Source organism: Mesoplodon densirostris, chromosome 2 (genome assembly GCF_025265405.1).
Source record: "Mesoplodon densirostris isolate mMesDen1 chromosome 2, mMesDen1 primary haplotype, whole genome shotgun sequence".
NCBI classification, from domain to species: domain Eukaryota; kingdom Metazoa; phylum Chordata; class Mammalia; order Artiodactyla; family Ziphiidae; genus Mesoplodon; species Mesoplodon densirostris.
Genome location: NC_082662.1, coordinates 1,810,504 through 1,833,953, shown reverse-complemented (window position 1 = coordinate 1,833,953; position 23,450 = coordinate 1,810,504). Strand labels below are relative to the sequence as shown.

At 57.8% G+C, this 23,450-nt stretch overlaps 1 protein-coding gene across 1 annotated transcript in view; it reads right to left on the bottom strand.

The window, feature by feature from the left end:
• Positions 1–23,450, bottom strand: part of PRDM16 (PR/SET domain 16) — a 320,517-nt gene that overhangs the window by 191,434 nt on the left and 105,633 nt on the right. Inside the window, exon 2 of the mRNA XM_060079376.1 lies at positions 22,166–22,515. Within this exon, the coding sequence (XP_059935359.1) occupies positions 22,166–22,515 (350 nt within the window). The remainder of the gene's footprint in view (positions 1–22,165; positions 22,516–23,450) is intronic.

Sequence of the window (23,450 nt, the reverse complement as noted above, 5' to 3'; positions counted from 1 at the left end):
GGTCACAGAGACAATGTCACCCGGAAGCCAGTCCTACTGCCCGCGCAGTCAGCCAGCCGCAAGCCCACAACAATGAAGTTTAACTGCAGAAGTATATGCAGCATATAAAGCACTATTTTCTGATAGAATAAATCAATATATTCATCTTCTAGACATTCACACCTGGGTTACTTTTGAAAGTAAGATGATACTAATAATCGCTGATTTTCTGTGGCTGAGAAAGAAAAGTAGCCTTAAAGTGTCAGAGGTCCTTCTTGTAAATGTCTCTAGAAAGTGCGACACTATTTCCTGTGTGAAATAAGGACTTTGCTAATGGGCCGGCAGGAGAATAAATGATAGAGAACGTTTTGGGACTCCTCACTAGCCAGGGAGGGTAGAAGGCAGCTAGTTGCAGCTACTTTTCTAGAACATCAGCCTCAGCCAGATCCTCTTTTTCTGCCAGTTTGGAAAATTCTGAAGACAGTCCTGGGCCGCGAGACACATCTGTGGCCCAGAACTCAGGGAGGGTACTGCCTGGGGTAGGTGGGGCTGAGTCTCCTGGGGTCAGTTGCCAGGGCAAACTCCAAAGCAAAAGGTGCACTTGCAGTAAACTGGTGTTGCCAAAGGCTCCTGACCTGGGGTCCCAGGAAGCTCACCTGGGTGCCCAGCTTCCCCGCACCTGGGGTGCCTCTGGCTGAAATGTGTGGAGGGAATGCGGCCCCTACAGCCACTCCATGCTCAGCGCTGCTGGTCTGGCCCCCGAGGGAGCCCTTTATGGAAGTCACCTCCCCAGGAAAAGGGAGCCTGGGTTGGCTCCAGTCTGTCCAAGGTCATGACGGGGCAGATGTGAAGGTCGGGACAACCCGTCAGCACCCAGGGACGGGCCACGGTGGAGCTGTATTATCTGCTGTTGAATGCAGCGTGTTGCCTGGACTCCTGTGGTTTTAAGTGTGACCATGCTTGGTGAATCCCAATCTAAGGTTTATTTCATGTCCTTAACTTCCTGTCCCTTTCCTACTCAGGCACGAGACTTTCCCAGATCTATGATTCATTTTTCTTGTCGCTGGAGTCAAAACGCTCCCATACTTTTGACTAAGACCTTCAAGGCCACCAGATGCCACACAATGTCAGTCCTTCCCTAGCGAGTGTAGCCCCGATCATTCCCTTCTGAGTCTCTTGGAATTCCCAAGATGCCCTTGTGTTTGTGGATTCCCCAGAGTTACGCCCAAGGCCGCTCCGCAGCCCCTAAGCACAAGGAAGGCTGGAATAAGTCACGCCGACTGTGGAGATGCCACCCCGACCCGCGTAAGAGTGTGAATGCCTCTGATGTGACAGGAAAACGGCTCCGCGAAGAGCACCCGTTCCTTCCATCACCAGGAGCCTCTGCCTCTGCGTGGGGGTCCTGGCGGGGAAGCCACGGTGGCGTGTGTCCAGGTGACCCAGGCCGGCCACATCCCCTCATGCCATCGGAGCCCCCAGCCCTGCCTCCTGGCCCTGGCACAGCCCCGGGTCTGGATGGGCTGGAGAAGCCTCTCCAGGGCCTGCAGCCTGCTCAGCCATCCAGTGGCTGGATCACAAGCTCATCCCTGTTCAGGGCCGGACAGAAGGCTGTCCAAGGGGCAGGAAGAGGCCCCTCCCCTGCTCTCTCCATGTCTCAGCTGGGGTCTCCTGGGTGCCTGCACTGCAGCCTGGGGGCCTCCAAATCGGCCAGACCCTTTGAATAGAGAACAGGTGATGCGCAGGCCAGAGGCCGTGTGGACGAGACCCCCAGCCTGGTCCTGAGCCCACTAGCTATGTCACCTCCGGATCCTGCCTCAAAGGGGCCGATCGCACACGTTCCTCTCCTGATGCTGGCCACTGGGCAGGAACACGCACACGGTAGGAGATCCAAGGAGGGTCAAGGCAGGACGGGGCTTGAGGCGTGGGTCAGGGCAGAGCAGGACGCAGCTGGCGCCTGAGCCCCCTGGAGCCTGTAAGCCTCGCGGGTCCCCTGTGGGCACCTGGTCCTGGCAGAGAACAAAGGTCTCAGAGGGCACCGCAGGAAACTTCCAGAGGAAGAAGCTGGAACAGGGGGCTCACAGGCTCCTACTTAAGTCCTGTGGTTCTCAACTGGGGGGGGTCCCACTGCCCAGGAGACATCGGCAATGTCTGGAGACACCTGGTCGTCACAATCGGGCTGGGGGTGCTCCTGGCGTTCAGCCAACTAAACATCCTGCATCGCCCACGGCAGGGAGTGCCAGGCCCCAAGAGTCAACGGAGCCAGAAATGCCTTTGTGGGAGTCACTCCACTTGCCCCTGCCCCCCCTTGGGCTGGTGCCCCTAGGACAGACACCCTGACTGTGGGGACCCCCACGGGCTGCAGAGGGACCGGCCCTTTGAACGTGGGACGTGCAGGGCAGACCATCCCCTCCACAGTCCTGATCACTAAAACAGCCCGAGGGGCTGGGATCCCTGTACAGACAGGCACGCTGAGGCTGGGGGCGGTGGTGGAGTGACATTTTCCAGGCAGAGCCAGGATTTGAATCCAGGGCTGTGGAAACGGGTCTTGAGGCCACGCAGCCTTAAGGCCAGTGAATTGGGAAAAGGGCCTTCCGGTTGCTGTTGCCCACAAGCAGGGATCATGACTAAATCTGAAGGCACCTGCCTTAAAGCAGCGTCCGCGCCTACGTTAGCTCTGCCCAGCAACCCTGAACTTCAAATGCACTGGCTTCCCCCTTGAAACTCTCAGTGGAAGCACAGTGGCCTCTAGGGAAGCAAACCTTCAGTATCTGCACCAAGAGCGGAGGCCAAAGGCACTGAGACCGTACAACTAGCTGCTCAGAAGGAAACTGGCCTTACATTTAGGTCTTTAGTCCATTTTGAGTTTATTTTTGTGCATGGATGGCATTAGGGAGTGTTCTAATTTCATTCTTTTTTTTTTTTTTTTTTTTTAGCAGTATGTGGGCCTCTCACTGCTGTGGCCTCTCCCGTTGTGGAGCACAGGCTCCAGACGCGCAGGCTCAGCGGCCATGGCTCACGGGCCCAGCCACTCCGCGGCATGTGGGATCTTCCCAGACTGGGGCATGAACCCGTGTCCCCTGCATCGGCAGGCTGACTCTCAACCACTGCGCCACCAGGGAAGCCCTAATTTCATTCTTTTACATGTAGCTGTCCAGTTTTCCCAGCACCACTTATCGAACAGGCTGTCTTTTCTCCATTGTATATTCTTGCCTCCTTTATCAAAGATAAGGTGACCATACGTGCGTGGGTTTATCTCTGGAAAACATAGGCAGAACACTCCATGACATAAATCACAGCAAGATCCTTTTTGACCCACCTCCTAGAGAAAGGGAAATAAAAAAAAAATGGGACCTAATGAAACTTAAAAGTTTTTGCACAGCAAAGGAAACCATAAACAAGATGAAAACACAACCCTCAGAACGGGAGAAAAATATTTGCCAATGAAGCAACTGACAAAGGATTAATCTCCAAAACATACAAGCAGCTCATGCAGCTCAATATCCAAAAAACAAACAACCCAGTCCAAAAATGGGCAGAAGACCTAAACAGACATTTCTCCAAAGAAGATATACAGATTGCCAACAAACACATGAATGGATGCTCAACATCACTAATCATTAGAGAAACGCAAATCAAAACTACAGTGAGGTATCACCTCACACCAGTCAGAATGGCCATCATCAAAAAATCTACAAACAATAAATGCTGGAGAGGGTGTGGAGAAAAGGGAACCCTCTTGTATTCTTGGTGGGAATGTAAATTGGTACAGCCACTATGGAGAACAGTATGGAGGTTCCTTAAGAAACTAAAAATAGAACCACCATATGACCCAGCAATCCCACTACTGGGCATATACCCTGAGAAAACCATAATTCAAAAGGAGTCATGAACCACAATGTTCATTGCAGCTCTATTTACAGTAGCCAGGACATGGAAGCAAACTAAGTGTCCATCGACAGATGAATGGATAAAGAAGATGTGGCACATATATACAATGGAATATTATTCAGCCATAAAAAGAAACGAAATTGAGGTATTTGTAGTGAGGTGGATGGACCTAGAGTCTGTCATACAGAGTGAAGTAAGTCAGAAAGAGAAAAACAAATACCGTATGTTAACACATATATATGGAATCTAAAAAAAAAAAAAGGTTCTGAAGAACTTAGGGGCAGCACAGGAATAAAGACGCAGACGTAGAGAATGGACTTGAGGACACAGGGAGGGGGAAGGGGAAGCTGGGACGAAATGAGAGACTGGCATGGACATATATACACTACCAAATGTAAAATAGATAGTGGGAAGCAGCCACATAGCACAGGGAGATCAGCTCAGTGTTTTGTGTCCACCTAGAGGGGTGGGATAGGGAGGGTGGGAGGGAGATGCAAGAGGGAGGAGATACAGGGATCCATGTATATGTATAGCTGATTCACTTTGCTATACAGCAGAAGCTACCACAACACTGTAAAGCAATTATACTCCAATAAAAATGTTAAAAAAAAAAAAAAAAGGAAACTGCTTGGGCTCCTCTGTCCAGGGCACTCACACAGTAGGGGCACTTGGGGGGTGGAATTAATGAAATGACCTTGCATTTTGTAATTGCGAATTTCTTTCCCAGTCATAAAAAGGGGATAAATGCGCTGGGCTAGAACTCTCTCTGGGAAGTTCTTTTGGAGACTCAAGCTGGCTGGGCTGGCACCCTGGCCCCTGTGTGGACACGTCCACCTGCCTGAAAGCCTCCTCCACCGACACCACCCTTCAGGCTCTGGGTCCCGACTTGGCCGGTGGCTCCTTTGCCTCCTGTGGGCCGTGCCTGCCTTCCTGGGAGCTGGCATACGGTGGAACACACAGGTGGCGCAGTCTCCTCCATGCACCCCCGTGTGGGCTGCTCAGCGACTCAGAAGGGTCCTTGCTTCCTGGACCAGACACCAGGCTCGAGGAGCCCCTGCAGAGGAGCCCCTGCAGGGGGCTGGAGTCCCCAGCTCCAGTCACCTCGCCTCCACTGGGGTTGTTTCCTTACTGCTGCTCAGGAAACAGACTGATGGTCCACAGGATAGTAAACGGTACACCTGCCATTTCCTACAGCAGCCAGGTCTCTGGGGGTCGGGAGCCTCTCGTCTGCTCTGAGGTGGGCAGTGTGGGCTGCCCTGCCGAGGGGCCCTCCCACTCCCCACGCCAGACACGCAAGGGTCCCCAGTGCCTCGTTGCCAGTACACGTGTGCTTGCTCATCCCCAAGGGCACAGGTCCAAGCCCACCCAGCAGCCTGTTCTGGAAACAGCCTCACTCAGCCTGGGACTCAGGCATGGCTGTGCTCTCTCCCCAGCTTCCAGCTAAAGCTACACAGTAAAATCAGAGACCGTCGAAAATGCTCGCGCTCTGCCACAGTCCTGTGCTGAGGAGCTCGTGAAGGTTCCGGAACGGGGGTGTGAGGCTAGGCCCTGAGACACCTTGAAAGGGCCAGGACTTGCCGTCTACATGGGCATCGCTCTTGCAGGGGCACCTGGAAGGCCTCCCCTACTCCATGGACAGGAGGGACACACAAGCCCCAGTGAGCAGTGGCACAGCCAGACTACCCGTGACACCCCGAAACGAAGCCAGAGCGCCAACAGCCCGATTCCATTCCTAAACACCCACTCTCGGGCACTGACCCTCCGGGACCCCCTCACATTCACCGGACAGCCCTTCAGGGTCAACACAGGAGAGGGTGTGACCAGGCTCAGGTCTGTGGGGGTCAGTGGGCTCTCGAAGGCCACCATCAGCAGCTCTGTGACCCCCGACAAGGCGCCTTGCTGAGAAACGTGGGACAGTGGTGCTGCTTGGTGCCGTCAGGGACACGAACGAGGTGGGGTGCTGTGAACCGGTCCATGACTCCAGGAACCCCTGGGGAAAGCGGGCATCATCGTGGGCTGGTCAGGGCCCAGTTGGACCAGGCAGGGGTGGCGGCTGTGCACCTCACTCTCTGCAAAGCCCTGGAGTCTGGAGTTGGGGCCCTTTGCATCCCCCGGGCTTTCAGTTCCCCTACGAGACGGTTAACTGTGCGGGACCCCGAGATTCCGGCCGCTAATCCGGCACATGCGGCCTGCACTCCGAGGGTAGAGTGGGCAAGGGGCAGCCGGCTCCCCTCGCCGCGGGGGACCGTGAATAGCAAATCAGCTTCTCCAAGCGGGCAATTACCAGGGGCCGAGCCAGCCTGTCCTCGGCTCCCCCCGGAGGCACCCCAGCCCCCAAAACCTCACACATACCACTTTCCTTTCATCTCCTCCAGGCCGGCCTGATAATCAGATCCTGCCTCGTTCCTAATCCTTATTCTTCTTAAAAAATGGATTAGGAAAATCTCATCTGGAAAATTAATTAATGTGTGAATTCAACAAATATTTACTGAGCGTAGCACTTGGTTAAGTATTTATTTTTTACATAACTTGTATGTTCCCCCCTCTCACTTTTGGTTGGCTGGTCAATTTTCTGGCTGGTCCATTTCTGTATTTCACGCGTTTAATTGCTACTTCCAATAATATTATTCTCTCATTCAACTATTAAGATATATTCTCGCATACCCAGTCGGTCACCAAAGCACGTATTAAACCTCGAAATTTTAAGTGGAGGCAGAAATCAAATGGCCTTGCCGGACGACTGGGGTCAGGCGTCCTTGGCGGCCACGGCCCCGCTAACCCGGGTGACACAGCCCATGGTGCCAGGGAATCACAGGAGACGGGGACTCTTTGGAGGCCCTTGATGAGTGCCCAGCGATTGTGTCCACTGTCATCCCACCGCTGGCACTGGGGATTATTTTCAATGGCCCATTTTCCCGTCCCCCTAACCCTCCTGTCACTGGCTGTAGGTAAGTACACCCTCCTAGAGCAGCCCCCGCCCCCAGCCAAACAAAAGTGAACTGGCCTCCTCTTTCCCCAAGAAAGGAAGCCGAGCCTTTTCATGGGCTGTGAATGGGGCCCCTCATTTAGGCCGCATTATACCCGGGCCTTCATTTCCCCTTTCCTTCTTTCCCGCATTCAGGGGGGTTCTGACTTCAACTAATTCAATAACAATCCCGCCAGGCCTTCCCGGCTCCCGGCTCGGGAGCACATTGTCTGGGGTGCAGTCTTCCCCTCGGCCGGGTCCGCTCTCCAATTAGCCAACTGCTGGGCCTTCAGTCCCTCCCCGCTCCTCCCTGCCAGCCTCTCATTTTTAACCATTTCCTTTTGAACCGGACTGCGGAGGGCCCTTGGGGGAGAGCCTGGTGCCGGGTCGGCCGACCCGGGCTCAGGTCACACTCATGCTGCAGAACCGGCACTGGCCTCACAGAAAACGTGAAGACCAGGCGTAAGTGGGCAGCCAGGCTCTGCTGTCCCGGCCTCAGCCCACGCTGTCCTCCTGGGAGGGCGAGGTGGCCGAGGCCTGCGGGTGCTCCTGCAGCATCAACACTGCCTCGGGGCTGTAGGGGCTGGTTTGGGATCCCGAACAGCTTTGGTCCCCATGTCCACTTTCTTCTGAAGTGTCCACACTGCATCTTTGACCCCCAAGCCAATCTCTCCTGCTTGAAGAAAAAGCGTTCCAAGGCCTGCAGGGAGCCCCGTTCCCTCTGTTTTTTTTCCGTTGCGGGTTCACGGACTTCGTACGCACAGGCACACGCACACGCGCACACACACGACGGGGCTCAGACAGGCGGGTGTCGGAGAGTGGTCAACCCCATCCCATGTTTATTCCACCGCTGTAACCTTCGAACGAAAGGAGTTGGAATTGGCTAAAAATGTCAACCCTGGGCTCTGACTTGGGTTAGCAAAGTTGTCATCGACTAAAGCCCTCCTGGGTCCCCACCCCTCAGGCTCCCAACGCAGGCATGGTTCCTCCTGGTGTCACGAGGAGACCTGGCCGGGAGGGTCTGGGCAGCAGCATCCACGCAGGGACGCGGCACCGGCTGTGTGTGCCCTCACTGGTTTCTCTCCTACAACACCTGGGAATGACTCAGCCCGGGTATTTGTTCTTTGAGGGTCTCTTATGAGCTGATTGTGTCATCCTCCCCGCAATTCATAGTTGAAATCCTAACCTCAGCACCTCCTAATGTGACCCGATGTGGAAATAGAACGCTTACAGATGTAATTAGTTAAGATGAGGTCGTGCCGGGGTGGGTGGGCCCCGGGGACAGATCCTCCCTGAGAGGCTGCAGAGGAACCATGGCCCTGCCGACATCCTGATCTGGGACCGCCAGCCGGCCTCCAGGCTCTGAGAGTGCGCGTCTGGGTGAAGCCGCCCATCACGGGCACTTTGCTGCCACAGCCCAGGGCCCAGTGCAGGCAACTCTGGGTGCAGCAGCTACCTCCTGACTGTCACGCGCCCTGTGTTCAGAAATATTCAGTATCCAATCGACCAATTGGCCGATTTGCAAACTGCCGTAGAGGGAGAACTCACCAAGGCCGCTTTGGCCGTCACATCGTTATTGTCCAAGTCCTCCTCATTTGCTAAATCCAGTGTCTGAGGAGTTGGGTGGAGGCGTCTGAGTTATACCTACTAAAGACCCCGCCCGGCCCTCCCGCTTCTGTGTAACTTCCCGGAGAAACTTGGGGAGCAAAGCAGGATGCAGCTTTCTGCACCACTCAGGAGGAGGTTGGCGGGGAGACGGTATGCATGTGCCTCCATGCATCTCTGTGGCTTCAAGGCTGGTGAGAAGGCCATCAAGGGGGGCAGAGCTTCTGTGCGGAGAGACAGCGGCCAGGTGCTGGGGCTGGAGCTGCTGAGGGACCCATGCTGACCCTTCGGTCCAGAGGATGTACCAGCCTTGCCCATCCCAGGGGGCAGACTTTACAGGAATATGTAAACGCAAAGGTTGCCATGTGGGGCCCACGCATCTTGGCCTGTGTTTTGAATGTATTGAAAATAGGCATTTCTTATTTCCAAGGGGTCCCCTGAAAGGGGCACCATCGGGTCCTCCAGCGAGGCAGTTTGCAAGGCTGAGAAGACTCATGTGCATTTCAGCTCACAGTGGAAAGAGAGAGAAAGAGTTCTACGGAAAATTTAACCACCATGTGGTGGTGGAGGGACATCCAGTGAAAAGTTGCCCACTTTTTTTTCCCCCAGATCCAGCAAAGAAATCTCTCCCCCGCTCTCCACTTCCCCACCTCTTAAAGACCAGAGTATTCAAATGACACGTACCTTCGGGACAATTCACTTCGATCCTTGCTTAACAAGTGGAGAAACCGAGGCCCAGAGATGGGGGTGGCTGCTCGGGTCTCTGTCCACGGCACGGCTCCCCCTCGCCTTGTGGCGCAGACATCTCAGTAACCTGTATGTTGCCTCTTAGAAAACCTCATGAATTTATCTGATGTTTAAAAGGAACAACAATAAGAAAAGGCTGGACGCGGCCATTCTAACCCTCATCTACTCAGCATTAATGGGGGTGATGCCATCCTGATAACAGCATGGTAGGTCCTGGCTGTCCTGGGGTTTTGAAGGCACTTGAAGGTAAAGGATCCAAGAACTGTCCCAACTCGTGCGGGGCCAGGCAGCCAGCAGCCTTGCCAGGTCTCCCTGCATCTCCCCGAGTCTGCCGGATTCTCCCAGCATGTGGGATGCATCTGTTTACTGGAAACAGGTGACAAGAGCAAACCCCAGTCTGGGAGCAGGAGTCTGACATCCTAGGGGGCAGCTGGAAAGCCCTCCCGACCTCCGACCTCCACCCGGGAGGCACAGGGCACTGGCAGGGCACGGGGGTGGCTTAGCACAGCCGAGCCCCAGAGGGCAGTGGGCCCCTCACTGCAGGGAGCCCTGGCTGGTGGACGTGTGACTTCCGTGGACCTGGACAGGCACAGCTAAAGCAAGGAAGCCAGAGGCGCTGGGTCGGTGCTGTGGGCTCAAGCCCAGGGTGCAGAGGTGGGGAATCCTCTGGACCCAGCGCACCAGCTCGGATGGATTGGGAAGCCACACTCAGTAAAGGCAGAAGCACGAGCGGGTAGGAGGTGCTGACCCAGAGCAGGACGTGCCCCATCCTAGTGGGTCCAGCTGGAGAATCAGCCTCCCCTGTCCCAGCACAGAGGGCCCACCCGAGGGAGCGGCTGTGAGAACCGTGCAGCCCCGATGGGGAGCAGAAGCCCAGGGTCCCCAGGCCTCCCTGGGCCTGACCAGCCAGCTGATGGGGTGAGCCCATCTTCAATGTATTTTAGGTTCCAAGGAGGATTAAATAAGGAGGTCAATCCAAGACAGACCTTCAAAAGTTGGGGAATTCTGGGGCTTCCCTAGTGGCACAATGGATGAGAGTCCACCTGCTGATGCAGGGGACACGGGTTTGTTCCCCGGTCCGGGAAGATCCCACGTGCTGCGGAGCGGCTGGGCCCGTGAGCCATGGCCGCTGAACCTGCGTGTCCGGAGCCTGTGCTCCGCAACGGGAGAGGCCGCAGCAGTGAGAGGCCCACGTACCAGAAAAAAAAAAAAAGTTGGGGAATTCTGGTGTTGTCTTCGGACTGTCAACGGGCCCCGGGTTCCCGCAGGAGCCTCTCCGGTTGGGGCCTGCTGTGGACTGTACGTCTGTCTGGCTGAAGCAAGCGTGGGCGAAGTCAGGGAGTCCGGGCCTGCCAGGGTGTCACCGAGAAACTAGTGACTCTACCAACCTCAGTCCTGCGAGGCCCTTTGAGGGCTTGCTGCTCCAAGGGGCCGTCCCACATCCTCAGGGCTGACTCAGAAGCCCCAGTGAGGACCAGAATCCAGACCTCACCAGGGACTAGTCCCTGAGGGCTACGGGACTGACGGGGGAGCAGTAGAGGCGCTGGGAGCTCAGCTGGCCCAGCGGCCCTTGGACAGGCCAGGCCCAGGCTGGGCTGCCCTCCTGAATGCCCAGGCCAGTTCCTCGTGGGCTGGAGATTCCACCTCTCAGCCCTGGTGCTGCGTGTCCTCCATCCCCGGACGAGCTTTCAAGTCAGTGCCACGAACGTCACCCCCACGGCGATGCAGGCTTTACAGACAAGGCAAGTACATTCCCTTCAGCATGGCAGCCCCTACGATAACATCAGTGGAGTTTGAAGGCTTTTATCAAAATGCAAAACAGACCCCTTTTCCGTCTCCCTCCTCAAAGAAAGGCAACGAGGTCCACGCTCCCTGAGCTGCCTCCCCAGCGTCCTCGTGGTCCATCCCTGTCGTCGTCGTCATCCTCCCCCTCTTCCCCCTCCTCCTCTTCCTCCTCTATCCATCCCCCCCCCACCGGCCTCTCATCCCTCACTCGCTCTCTTCCCGTCCACCTGTGAGCTGCCGCCCCAGAGCTCACCGGCCTCCCCCGGGGGCTCCGGGGCTGCAGCCCATTTCATCACCATTATTTTTACTTAAGTCCAGCGTGGCTCATACTTTGTCCACGAGGTTTTACTTCGGCCCTGAAGGAGGCCAGGGCGGGGGGCTTGGCCACCTTGCCCAGGCCCCACCACCTGCAGGCCTCTCCTCTCTGGCGAACCCCATCCTTCCCCACGGCAACGCACAGCTCCCGTCCCCGCGGACCCTGAGGTGCGCCATTGAGAACGAACCAGCCGGGCGTCCTAATCCCCGTCCACCCCCACTTGGCAGTGCTCTCCCGGGCCTCCACTGAGTACCGGCTGAAAGGAAGGCTGATAAATTAGTCTAGAGGGAAACAAGGCGGCTTCTACTTGTAAAAGGTCATTGCGACTTTGTTCTGGGTGAGGGTTTATCTCAGCTGCCGCAGGGACAGACAATGCCTTGGGCCTAAATGGCAGAAATCTTAGCTCCACTCCTGAAATGACTGTGCTGATAAGCCAGAATGGACTTTAGAAAGATCTAAATGGGAAAGGAGTGGATGTAGGTATTTTTCAACATGATTGAACAGGGATGACACAATGGGATGTGCAATTAAACTGGGCATTAGCCCAGAAGGCAGGAACGCAGACTGAAAGCCAGACAAAGGTGCTCCCCGTGGCCCCCGCTCAGGGCTGGTGATCCTGGCCCTGCCCTGGCCAGCCAGGCAAGGGGCACAGCTGGGATAGAAGGACAGCAGGACGGGAGCCCCGCGTGCCCTGGGCGCTGCTGTGGAGGCTGGTGCCTCTCTTCAAGCCAACTCCCTGGAAACACAGTGGCACATGTCACAGGTGGACAGGCACACAGGTGAGCAGGGACCGGCAGGCTGACTCCTGTGATGATGACAGGGCATCCCGTCTTAGCATCTTCCCATGCGGAGGAGCAGACACGACCACCTGCACCAATGCGCATCCTGTCGGCTGACTTAAAACTTCACCTTTAGGACATTCTCTTCACTGTGCTCTAAACAATATGAGGGCAGGGCGGGACGCTGCCCCAGGACACTGGCTCCGGGGGTCCCGCGGGGCCTGCTGCCGTGCGCCCAGACTGACCTCTCACCCAGAGAGGCCATCCTGGCCTGACCTGGCCTCGATCAGAGCAAACCCAGCCGCATCTCAGTGCCCAGCAGGGCCCCAGAGAGTAGAGGGAGCCCTGCGCCAGCCCCGAGCAGAGCAGGAGAGGGTGGCCTGCCGGGGGACCCTCCGGCAGTTGCTGCCCCTGGACGGGTGGTGAGTGGCTGCATCACCCTGGTTTCTGGCTGAGGCCGAGGTGGCCTGTGACACGCTGAGAGCATTCCTAACCTGGGGATGACCAGCCTACAAAAATTCCCAACTCGAGAGAACCTTTGATAAGCAGGTCTGGCTGGGAGGTCCACATCCTTGTCCCGTGACCCAGGGAGACCTTTTATGGCCTGAGAGGCCTGGGATGCTCATCTGACCCAGCAGGGAGGGAGGCCCAGGGAGGGGGTGGACGATGGGCCAGCCAAGGCCGTGCTGGGGGTCCCTGGGGAGCCTCCTGGCCAGTAGCTGCCGGCTCTCAGGAGGGGCCACCCTCCCGGCCCGTCCTGGTCTCTGCGAGGCCGCTGCTGGGAAAGTACTTGAAATAATCTTTCCGTGTATATGAGCGACACTGCAGATGCCTCAGTCTTAGCAGGTGGGTCCCACCACTTGCTTCCTGTCTGGGGAAGGCGGGCTCAGCCCTGAGAGCCACCCCCACTCGGCCGGTGGTATAGGTACAGACAGAGGAGGCTGAGGGGTACATCTGAGCCACTCCACGCCTTACTGGTCCCCGTTCCCCTGGAGGAGCTGGGGCCTGGGCCATCACCCACTGGACAGGGTGGTGGGGGTGGAACGCCCACGTGGGCTGGGGGCTGCTCTAACTGCTGGCGGCTGGCCCAGTCTCCGTTCTCATCATGTGTTGGCTGCATGAACTACAGGGGCAAGTGGCAAGGCAGAAGGATGCTGCCTGGGGGTCCCCTGTCTGGTCCCTCACCCCTGTGCCAACTTACCATGAGACCCTGTGGGACCCCCTTCCCTTTCTAGGGCTCGGGGTTCCCACCTGCACAGTGAGGGGGAGAAATGGTGATGCCCCAAGTAATCTCCAGGCATGACACAGACGCTCGGTGCCCGGGAAGTCCCCCCAACCTTGACCATCAGGCCGTGCCCTTGGGAGGGGCATCAGGTCACTGGTCAGTCTCCAGCGGGCTCCCCTCCGGAGGACAGCAGTGTCAGTGGCCAGCTGTCGGGATGCGGGTGGGATCGCTCTGGGGCCCCTTCCCGGCCTCACCTGCCGCCCAGAGCTCCACCAGGAGGACAGTGGGGCCGCCGGGCTGCGCCTGGCTCCGGGGTTGGGGGCAGTGGCGGAGGGGCGTGGGGGCGGGAGCAGGGAAATCCACAGTAAGCCCCTTTCTTGGGGCTTCCACCTGGGAATGGAGACCTCCCAGTGGCCCCTCTTCTACTGCTAAATAGAATGCAGATTCCTGGGGACCCCTGTCAGGAATTCTAATCCACTAGGTAAGGGTGGGGCCCTGAATCTGCATTTTGAAGGTGACTGGGGGATCCTCAGCACGATCGTTTGAGAACCACAGCTCCGTGGGACACAAACCTGAGGTGAGCAGGTGGAAAAGATTTCCTTTTAGATTCCTGCACTTTGCGCCTCACAGGCTGACGGCCTGGGGTGGGGACCCTGTGGTTCCTGCCTGAGCACATCTCCCCCCACCAGCCAGGCCCCAGGTGCCCTGGGACCAGCTCAGGATCCTGGCTCCAGAGAGGCTGATAGCTGTCTCTGGGGTCCAGAGAATTCCACAGCGGGGCACCCGAGGGGTAGACGCTAATGCCTGCCAGGCCCTGCTGCGGTCCATCGGGCTGGGATTTGGGATCTACTTACAGACGGAATGAGGACCACGGAGTAGAAAGCGCCTTGCGTGGCCAGCGTGTGCACACAGCAGGTGCCTAATGAATGAATGCCAGGCCTTCCCCTCTCGCCCACGCTTTTGGGCCACAGAGCAGCTGCCCGCTCAGCCTGCCCCAGCCTTGCCAGTCCTGCCCGGCACAGGGACCCAGGTGCCCTTGTCATGGTCGCTGAACGTGTGATCCCCATTTCCCTTAAAGAAAAAGGAGGGGGGAGGGCAGGAAGAGGTGACACAGCACCCCATTGTTGCCGGCTTTCTGGGAGCCAGTGGGATAGGCTGAGCCCAGGTCCCCTGGGGAGGCTGAGCTGCCTCCCGGAGGAGAAGCCATCTTGCCCGCCTTCCACCTTCCCACTCGCTTCCTTCTGACATCCCCGAGGCTATGTCAACGTCTCTGGTTCACAAGCAGCCTGTTCCAGGGTAAGGGCGGGCTTGTTGTCACTGGTGTGAGTGTGTGTGTGCTCCTGTGTGTATGTGTGTGTGTGTGTGTGTGTGTGATACAGATGGTAAAATACCATTTAAGAAGTTGGTATTCATGGACGTCTCTCGAATATGAAAAGAAAATATTTATTTCCTTTTTCGCTTGTGAATCAGAATGCTCTATTTAAAGAAAGTACCCTCTGCTGGACTGTGGCTGAGTTATTACCCCTTAAGGAAATAAAGAAGAACTACCAGGGAGGTATTCTTAGTCATTCTCTCTCCTTTTTCCGAAAATTCCTTATATACCCGTGCCTCAGAGCTGGCCCTAAGATACTGCAGGATTTCACGGCATTCTTGGGCTAAAAACGTCTGGACCTGATGTCATGGTGCTTGGGACAGACGGCAGAGGGTCTGCGCTGGGAGCGGTTCCCGAGGAAACGAGATGGCGCGGGTTTCTGTGTCCCCAGCCCCGCCGCACAGGCGCACCCAGGCCGCCCCACCTCGGCCCCGTTCCCACGGGACAGCCCCTCTCGTCGAATTCGGGTTCCTGTTTGACAGCCTGGGAAGAGGTCCCCAAACCTGTTATCATCCAGGTGTTTCCACAGGGTGCGAACATTCACTGGGCGGCAGCTTACGACTTCGGACGCTTTGTGAATACATCTTACACCTCCTAAACGCATTCAGAAAATCATTCCAGAGGGACAAAAAGACCCTGCCATGTTTCTAGGTCTAAAATAAAATTCCAGACCACGCAGAAGGAGAGTCAGTGTCAGGGGTGAAATAGCCTGCTGGGCAGAGGAGTGCAAAGTAAAGGGAGACTCCGGGCTCCCGTGTCCCTGGGGGGTGGGATGCTGCCGGGATGGTCCCAGTGTGTATCCTGGTGCCACGGAGAGAAAGGACAGAAAAGATTTGGGACTGAGAATACCAAGCCCTGTGAGTAAGGCCGTCAGACCAGCAAGAGGCCCAGCCTTTACAGCAGAGACCGGTCGTGGCCCCCTTCCCCAAACAGGCTTTCCCGCACGGCTGGAATTCCAAGAGTAAACACAGCAAGATGGTCTGAGAGCCAAATACAAAGAAGCAAAGAAGCACGCCTCCGGGCATGGCCGCAAGAGCACTTGCCGCTCCGGCTTCAGGGTGAAGAATGCACGGAAGAGGCTGAAGTGTGATCCTTGTGTGATCCTTGCACCAGGATGAACGTGGAAGAGAGAGGGTAGGAGGTGTGCTCTTGTGTGTGTGCAGCGTGGAGCACGGCCACCTGTACTCGGGCCGCAGGGGTGGCTCTAGGACAAGCCGTTCCCTGTGGTAGCATCGCCTGCTGAGTATCTGGATGCCCCCAGCGACCCAACCCAAATCATCCCCCTTGTCTCCCGGGGCCCCTGGCGCAGATGCTGGAGGTCTGGAAGGATTCCCCCCTTCTCTTTCTTTCCAGACTGGCTATTCTCACCCCCACGGCACATTCTAATTTCCTAGAAGTTTTCACAAACCCAGTGCTCAGGGAGGTTTCTTGGGACTTTTGGTTCAAAACCAGAACAGTCCTGGGCAAAACAGACATGGCTAGTCCCTCATCTAGCCGAAGCCTGGCATCTCTTGGGTGGGGTCTGGGCACCTGTTTTTCTGACGCTCCAGGTGATTCCGTGTGAGGCCCTCGGGTGGAGACCTCTGCTCTCAGGTCTCAGACACCCGGGAAACGTCTGAAGGACAGTCCTGACCTTCAAGTACCAGCTGTCACATTTTGCTCTGTAAACTTGGCAGATGCTGTCTAGAGCCAGGGCTTGCCCCTCCTCCCAGGCTGCGTGACCCTCCTCTCGGGGTCACCTGGAGCAGTGGGGGGCTGCTGAGCCCAGCTTTCCTCTCTCACCGTCCTGGGGCCACAGGTCCATCCACGGGGTGGGCTGGGGCTGAAAGAGCCGGGGATTCTGTGGCTGTCGGCAGTTCAGGGCCACAGAGGTGCCCACTGGCGGGACACCGGCTCTGCTTCCACAGGACTGCTGGCGAATGACATGCCTGCGGGTGCAGACCAGCCGCTGCTGTTGCTGTTTCTCCTGGAGGATGAGCACTTCCTTCCTGAGCCTTGGGGACTGGCCCGGCCTGGCTGTAGGGGCGCTGGCTGCCTCAGCCCTTTTGAGGCCGGACGGGCGCCCACAGCACCAGGAGGTCAGTGCAGGGGGCAGGGCGCTGGGAAGCTCAGGCTTCCGGGGCTACCAGGTGCATCCAGGATCTTTCAGGTAACAAGTCCAGCACATGTGTCTGTCTCCAGGTGGATGTGATTTCTCGTCTGGTCCTTATGCAGCAGGGACTAGAGAGAATTGAAGCTTGTTCCCAAGAGCCTCGGGAACTCTGTCCCGGGGGTAGGTGGGTGCTTGGTTATAACAGGGGTCACTGCTGCCTGAGCCCAGGCCTTGATGGCCTTGGGGGCAGGGAGCCCCGGGGTGTTGGTGAATCATGCTCACATTCAGGCGTGTGGTAAGTTCAGCAGGAAAGAGGACAGGGTCCTTGAGGCCACAGCATGAGGGTGTAAATGCAGGAGAAGAAAGAAGTGGAGGCCCGTTCGCCACGGAGACTTGGGGCTCAGATTGCGGCCAGCGCTGAGGTGCCCACGTGACTCCCGGCCAGGCTGGGGCAGGTGCCAGGGCACAGAGGCCAGCCCCACCCAGGAACTCCTGGCCCTCCCCGTGTCACACTGAATTTGGTCTCAGCCAACCTTACATTAATAGCAATGTCTCAGAATCTGAGCGTGCAGGGCTGGGTAGCAGCTTTTGTCTGGAACATCCCCTGCCCTAGCATCTCTGGATGTGCTGGCAGCCCGTGGTCCTTGGGGGTGGCCGGTGGGTCCTGGCCCTTGCCCAAGCCATCCAGGGGGAGCCCTGGACCCCAGAGGAGCTGGCTTGGGGGCTGTGTGTTGGTAGCAACCGAGAGACAGGGCAGCCTGAGACCTTGGGGCTATTTCCCCTGTGACCCTGGAGCTTCCCACAGGCCCTGGCCCAGACGTGGCCATTTGTTGATTGAGCAAATGAACATGTATATTAATATTCAGGAACCACAGCCAAGGGGATGAGGTAATCCACTCAAGTAAATTCTTTAGATAATTGAAACCCCATCAATTCACGTTAACGTTTTCCACCAGCTCCTTAAACAGAGGCAGACGCATTTTTTTTTCCGACAGATGATGCTTGAGTGCCAGCTACAGGCTGGGCAAAGCTCTGGGCACCGGAGAGCCTGCCTTTCTGGGGGAGACAAGTGCTCCACCAAGAAACAAGCAGAACCGGGTGCTTTCGGTGTGAAAATCGCTCCCGCCACCTCCCCGTGGAGACCTGAACGGCTTGCCCCAGCCTGGCTGCACAGCTGCAGGACCCTGCCTCGGGGGCAGGTGGCACCTCTGAGGAGAGGGCTCCACAGCCCAGCTCCCTCTGGGCTGTCACTCGCAGCCACCTCTTAATTAGCAAGATAAACAGCACGATGATAAATGTCATGATTTACTCAACAAATGATCAAAATCATTGTTTTTCAGACCCCAGGGCAATAAAATGCAATCACTGGGTGATTTATTCTGGGCAGGGTGAGTGGTGGCTGCCTCAGCGGGCAGGCTGTGTCTGGGGGGAGGGGTCCGGGAGTTCGAGCATCCTCCCGGGCACGAGGACAGATGACCTCCCTTTGAGATGGAGCCCATGGGGGCCGTTTCCACACACCCCACGCTCCCATCTGTGTCCAAGGACGGGCTGCCAGGTCCAGGGAGCTCGCAGAGCCCGTCTGTGCTTTCTTCCAAAATGACAGGGAGTCACTTCCTGGTGTCCCCCAAAGCACCCGGTGGGAGTGGGGGAAGGTTTAGAGTCATTGAATGTTCCTGACGCCCACGTGGGGAGGAAGGCAGATGAACAGTGGGAGGAGGGTGCCAGCCACGGGGCCCACACGCACCTTCCCATTTTGCTCAAGTAAAATTGCTACGTGAAACAAGGCTGCTCCTGCCACCTTGACCCTGAAGATGCCAGGTCACTCATGCTGTCCCAGCAGGGATAGAAGCATCGTGTCACCAGAAACCGTGTGCACCACAAAGAGAGAAAAGGAGATGGGACCCTTGGATTTTAGTTCAATGGAATGGTCCGCGATAGGACTTCTGTTCTCTGAGTAGAAAGAAAATTGTTTCCATGGTGTCCCAAAAGGAGGGTAGGAATAATTGGTTTGACCTTGATTTTCAGCCCGTCCGCCGAGGGACACCCACCCTGTGTCTGCGAGGGGCTGTCTCTGGACCCCCCTCTCCTGCAGGACCCCAACACCAGACCTCACAGGAGCAAACACACTCCGAGCCCGGCCAGGCCACAAAACGCTCCCACCACCCTCCACCCCTCGGGGATCCAGATCCATCCAGGATCTTCCTCAGAGTTCCTTTGCCACCTTCGCTAGAATGTCATTTACCTGTTCTTTCTTCTTCAGGAACTAAATGCCATGTACATTGTAGTAAAACCAAATCAACCTGATCCATGAAGCTTAATTACCAGCATGAGACTGAACATCGACACACACAAAATTCGGGACCGGACTGTAGGCCTTTGGGTGTTGTCCCTGGGACCTGCCTCTGACGGTCCTGCATCTGCCCTGGCCTCCTTGGCTGTGGCACTTAGGCCCTGACATTCTCCTAGTGATTGTCTTGGTCCCCAGGCCTGCTCTGGGCTGAGCTGACTGCAGGCCCGGGGAGAGCGTCCCAGCAGGAGCATATGAGGACGTGGTCAGCGGCCTCACTTTGGCACTCCGGGGTTCGCTGGAGGCCCTTCTGCGGTCCGGAGCCACAGAAAGATCCAGGCTCTGGAGCCTGGGCTTTCCGCTCCTAATCTCGAGCCCTGTTTGCAGCAGAGCAAAGGCGAGGACCACGCCTGCCCTTGACGGGGCAGCAGCCGGCCGCTCCTCTGGCCCAGACGCTGTCACACTCGAGCAGGACACAGAAACAAAGTGACACATCGGTCGCCTGTTTCAGGATGCGAGTGAGGCTCTTTGATTTCCACCCCAGAGACCCATGGAGCTAGAAAGAAACCACTCGACCTTATGATTTATCACAAGCAAAAGCGGGTTCGCCCTGATTTTCGGGGTGCCTGCTTCGTCCTCCCCCTCCTTCCAGCCCGATTCTGCCCTTGGGGCTCCACCACGATGATGGTGACACAAACAACTGCTCACGACCGCACTGGACGGGACGGGACAGGAGGCCGCGAAGCCCAGAGCAGGTGGTCAGGGCCCGAACTCGCCGAGGAAACAAAGTCAGACCCCGCCGGTGCGTCTGGAACACTACGTGAGGACGTGGACTCGGGGCAATACCTGCTGGCGCCGGGGTGGGGGTGGGGGCGGTCAGGTCACGGCCCCGGAATCAAGGCGCTGTCGGGGGCGGTGCCGCGGAGGGGAGCGTTCCCGCACGTACACGGAGGACAAGTGATATCGCAAAGTCAACAGGCACCACCGGGCAGATAACAGCCACGGCCCGTACCAGGCCCGGCACCCAGGGCGGCGGCGATACGGGCTGTTTCTTTAAAAATAGAGCAAACAGAGGCCTGCATCGGAGCAGACAAGAACCAGGTTGTCTCAAGGTCATCCATCGCACTACCCTACGTAGGGTCCGTTTACCCTGCAGCATCTGAAGGCGCCTCCTAATTCAACAGTCCAGGCCTTTCCAAGCACGCGACACAACACCCCTAAATTCCTTCCGAATAGCCAGGCGGGAAGGACAGGACAGGCCGTCTGCAAAAAGCCACTGAACAGCCCAAACCACTTACCTGTCACGTTGTCTGAAGATGCTCTCCTCGGCCCGGTGAGGGCCACCCTGTGGGTCTCTGAAGAGCACACGACCTGCCTCCAGGGGGGCCGCACCTCCCACCTCACCTTGCTCCCACCCGGCCGGCCACTTCTGCAGGTGACCTGACCTTGAGAGGCACACACGGCGTCGGGCGCCTGGGGACAGCAGGGGACGGGCTGGCCTGCACGGTCCAGCTGGCCAAGCTGCGGCCTCCCCCACTCTAGGCTGCTGTGAATTCTGGCTGGCCTGCTGTTCCGTCCATCTGGTCAACACACTACCCCTCTAGACCTTCAAAGTCTACAGAGCTCAGGCTGTCAGCTGGCACCCGGTAGGGGGCTTCTGTGTCCCCTGATGTCTACACTCCATGTGCTACCACAAGCCACACTCCACCAGCTTGCTGGAGAGTGGGGGCGTCCTGCATTCGGGGCACCCCCATGTCCTTGTGAAGGGCGTGGCGGTCTCAGGTCTGCAGCCACTGCCACCAGCACATGCACCGACTCAGGCAGCCTCTTTGACCTTTATGGAGGGTTTCCAAAGCTGACGGGCCCGGGGGAGATGCTCAAGGGCTGCTGGGGGTCCAGGAGCCTCCCAGGGGTTAGGAAGAGGCCGAGCACATCTCTAGGGAGCAGCGGAGGCTCCAGGGCAGCCTTCCAAGCCCTAAAGACTCATGAGAGGGGAAAGACAGTCCAGATTCGCCCCTTGCTGTACACAGAACGCCGAGACACACAGTTTGGGAAGTTCTCCAAAGCCACGGAGCAGCTGCGGGGAGTCGGCTCCCCTGACCCCCGCTGCCCTGGTCTGCTGTAGGGGACACGGCTGCCGGCCACACAAGGCCCTCTTCCTTCCTTGGACAGCACGCCCCTTCCTAGAACTGACCTCCATCCAAGCACTTTTGGAAGTTGTGAAACACCCAGAAGGAATCTGGGTTGGCATTTGCATTTTCCATCCAGGCAGGGTCTCTGCCAAAAATACCACCGAACATTGGCCCCGTGGAGCCAGCAGAAAGGCTACGACCAGAGGGGAGAGCGCTTCTGTGGGGCCCACGGTCCTTCTGAGACCACCTTGAAAACCCCCGCACTGGGGCCCAGCGACGCTCGTGGCCCGAGCAGGATACCTCCAGTGGGAGGGCCGCCTTTGGGGGTGTCAGCGGCCGCCCCCCACCTAAGCGGCCTCCCTCTCCTGACCACACACGGGCTCCAGGACCATCGAGCCAGGCCCAGACCGTCAGGGAAATGTAAACCACAAGGTGCCCCTCTCTGTCCCCGCTCATCTGAGAAGTGCGGGCTGCCCTTAGGGGGCCAGCTGACCCGGGCGGCCCGGCAGGAGGCCCTCGGCAGGGACGTGCCGGGAGCATCTGTGGCAGCGCGGCCACCAGGCACGTGTTACGAGCTGCCCCTGGCTGCTCCTGCCGGGAGGTGGGCCCGCATCTGAGGGGCTTTCCCGGGAGCAGAGAGTCCTGCTCTGGGAGAGTCCATCCATCTCTGAGGTTCTGCCGAGATTGCAGCCTTAGCACCTAAGATCCAGACGGGAAGCTCGGGGGGTTTAAGACATGAGCTCATTAAAGACACATTTCCGGGAAGAGAGCGGGCACAGCGGACGGGGGCTGCCAGGCAGCTACGAGGCCCTCTGGTGTTTTCGGAGTCGCGTCATGCAAGCCGCAGGATAAAATAAGCCTGGGAAATGTGACATTCGAACGCTCTCTCCTACCCAGCCTCCTGCCCCCGGCGGCTCAGCTCACCCGGCTTTATAAATAGATGGAACACGAGATAAATGGCCGCGATCAATCACCCAGCACGACAGAGCTCACCTCCCAGCCGAAGTCCACCTCCTTCAGCGCGGCCCGGGGCGCCACCATGTACGGGCCAAACCGCTCCCCGACCTCCATCTTCTTCTTGGCCCAGATCCCCAGGCCGGCCCCGGGGATGGAGGACTCACGGAGCTCGAAGTCTGGTGGGATGGGGATGTCCTCAGGAATGTAGACGGGGGCCTCGTAGGGCGAGCCTTCCTTGGGGGTGAAGTCCTCGCTGGTGGGGAAAGGGGACGGCGGCCCCATGGGGATGGGGGACATGATGCTGTCCTCGGTCTCGTCCTCGGCGCTCTCACCAGCCAGCAGGTCGGGGTCCTGCCCGTACATGTTATTTACAATGTCGCCGTCACCTGGAGGAGACAAGGCAGTGTCAGGCTCTGCAGCTCAGCTTCCCAGGGCTCAAGGCTTGGGGACCCCCTGGGACGTGGGACAGAACAGCACCAAGGGCGCCAGAGGCCCAGGGGTCGCCCGGCCACCACCCCTGCCTGGGAGGCACGACCTCTGCTAGGGGCTCCCAGGGGACTGTTCCAGCAGCGTCTTGGGGAGCAACGCAGACCCGTGGGGGGCTCCCCGAGGCCCCGGTGGCCACCCGAGGACACGCTGGCCTGTTCTGCGTTAGGACAGGAGGGAAGGAGGTGCCCACACTCCACAGGTCGGGGGCGGCGGGGGAAGCCGACACAGCAGACACCCAACCCGGGGCTGATGGTGAGGCACTCCTTCTGGAACCGCTTTGTGTCTGCAGCCTTGGAAATTAGGGAACGGGGGCAAGTGCCAAGTTCTTGGGAGGACTCAGAATTTGGGTTACTGTGAAATTTACCCCAATACCTGGGCTGCTCTGGGCAGCTCAGTGGGGCTGGCTGGGCCCTGGGGATAGTCCCTGGAAGTTCCCGACGAGCCCATGACAGGTTCGGACAGAGGCCTGCTGAGGTCATGAGTGTGGGACCCAGCTTGTCTGTCTGCTGTGGGCCTTTCTTCGGGGTCCAGCCCAAGAGTCAGTTGGTGCCAAAACAGGGCCACCTAGAAGTTCACCCGAGGGTGGCCGAGGCACAGAAAAGATAAGAAAGAGTGGGCGGGGGAGAGACAGGGCAAGCAAGCAGGTCCAACAGCCAGGAAATCAGCTTCACTCCTCGGTATCGACCCGAGAGCGGAAAACAGGGAGGCCGATGGGTGAGGAGGCCCAGCAGGGTTAACCCACAGCCCCCCAAGGGAGGAGCAGCCTCCAAGTGTCCATCAACAGATGAGGGATCAACACGTGGCCCATCCACACAACAGAATATTTATATTA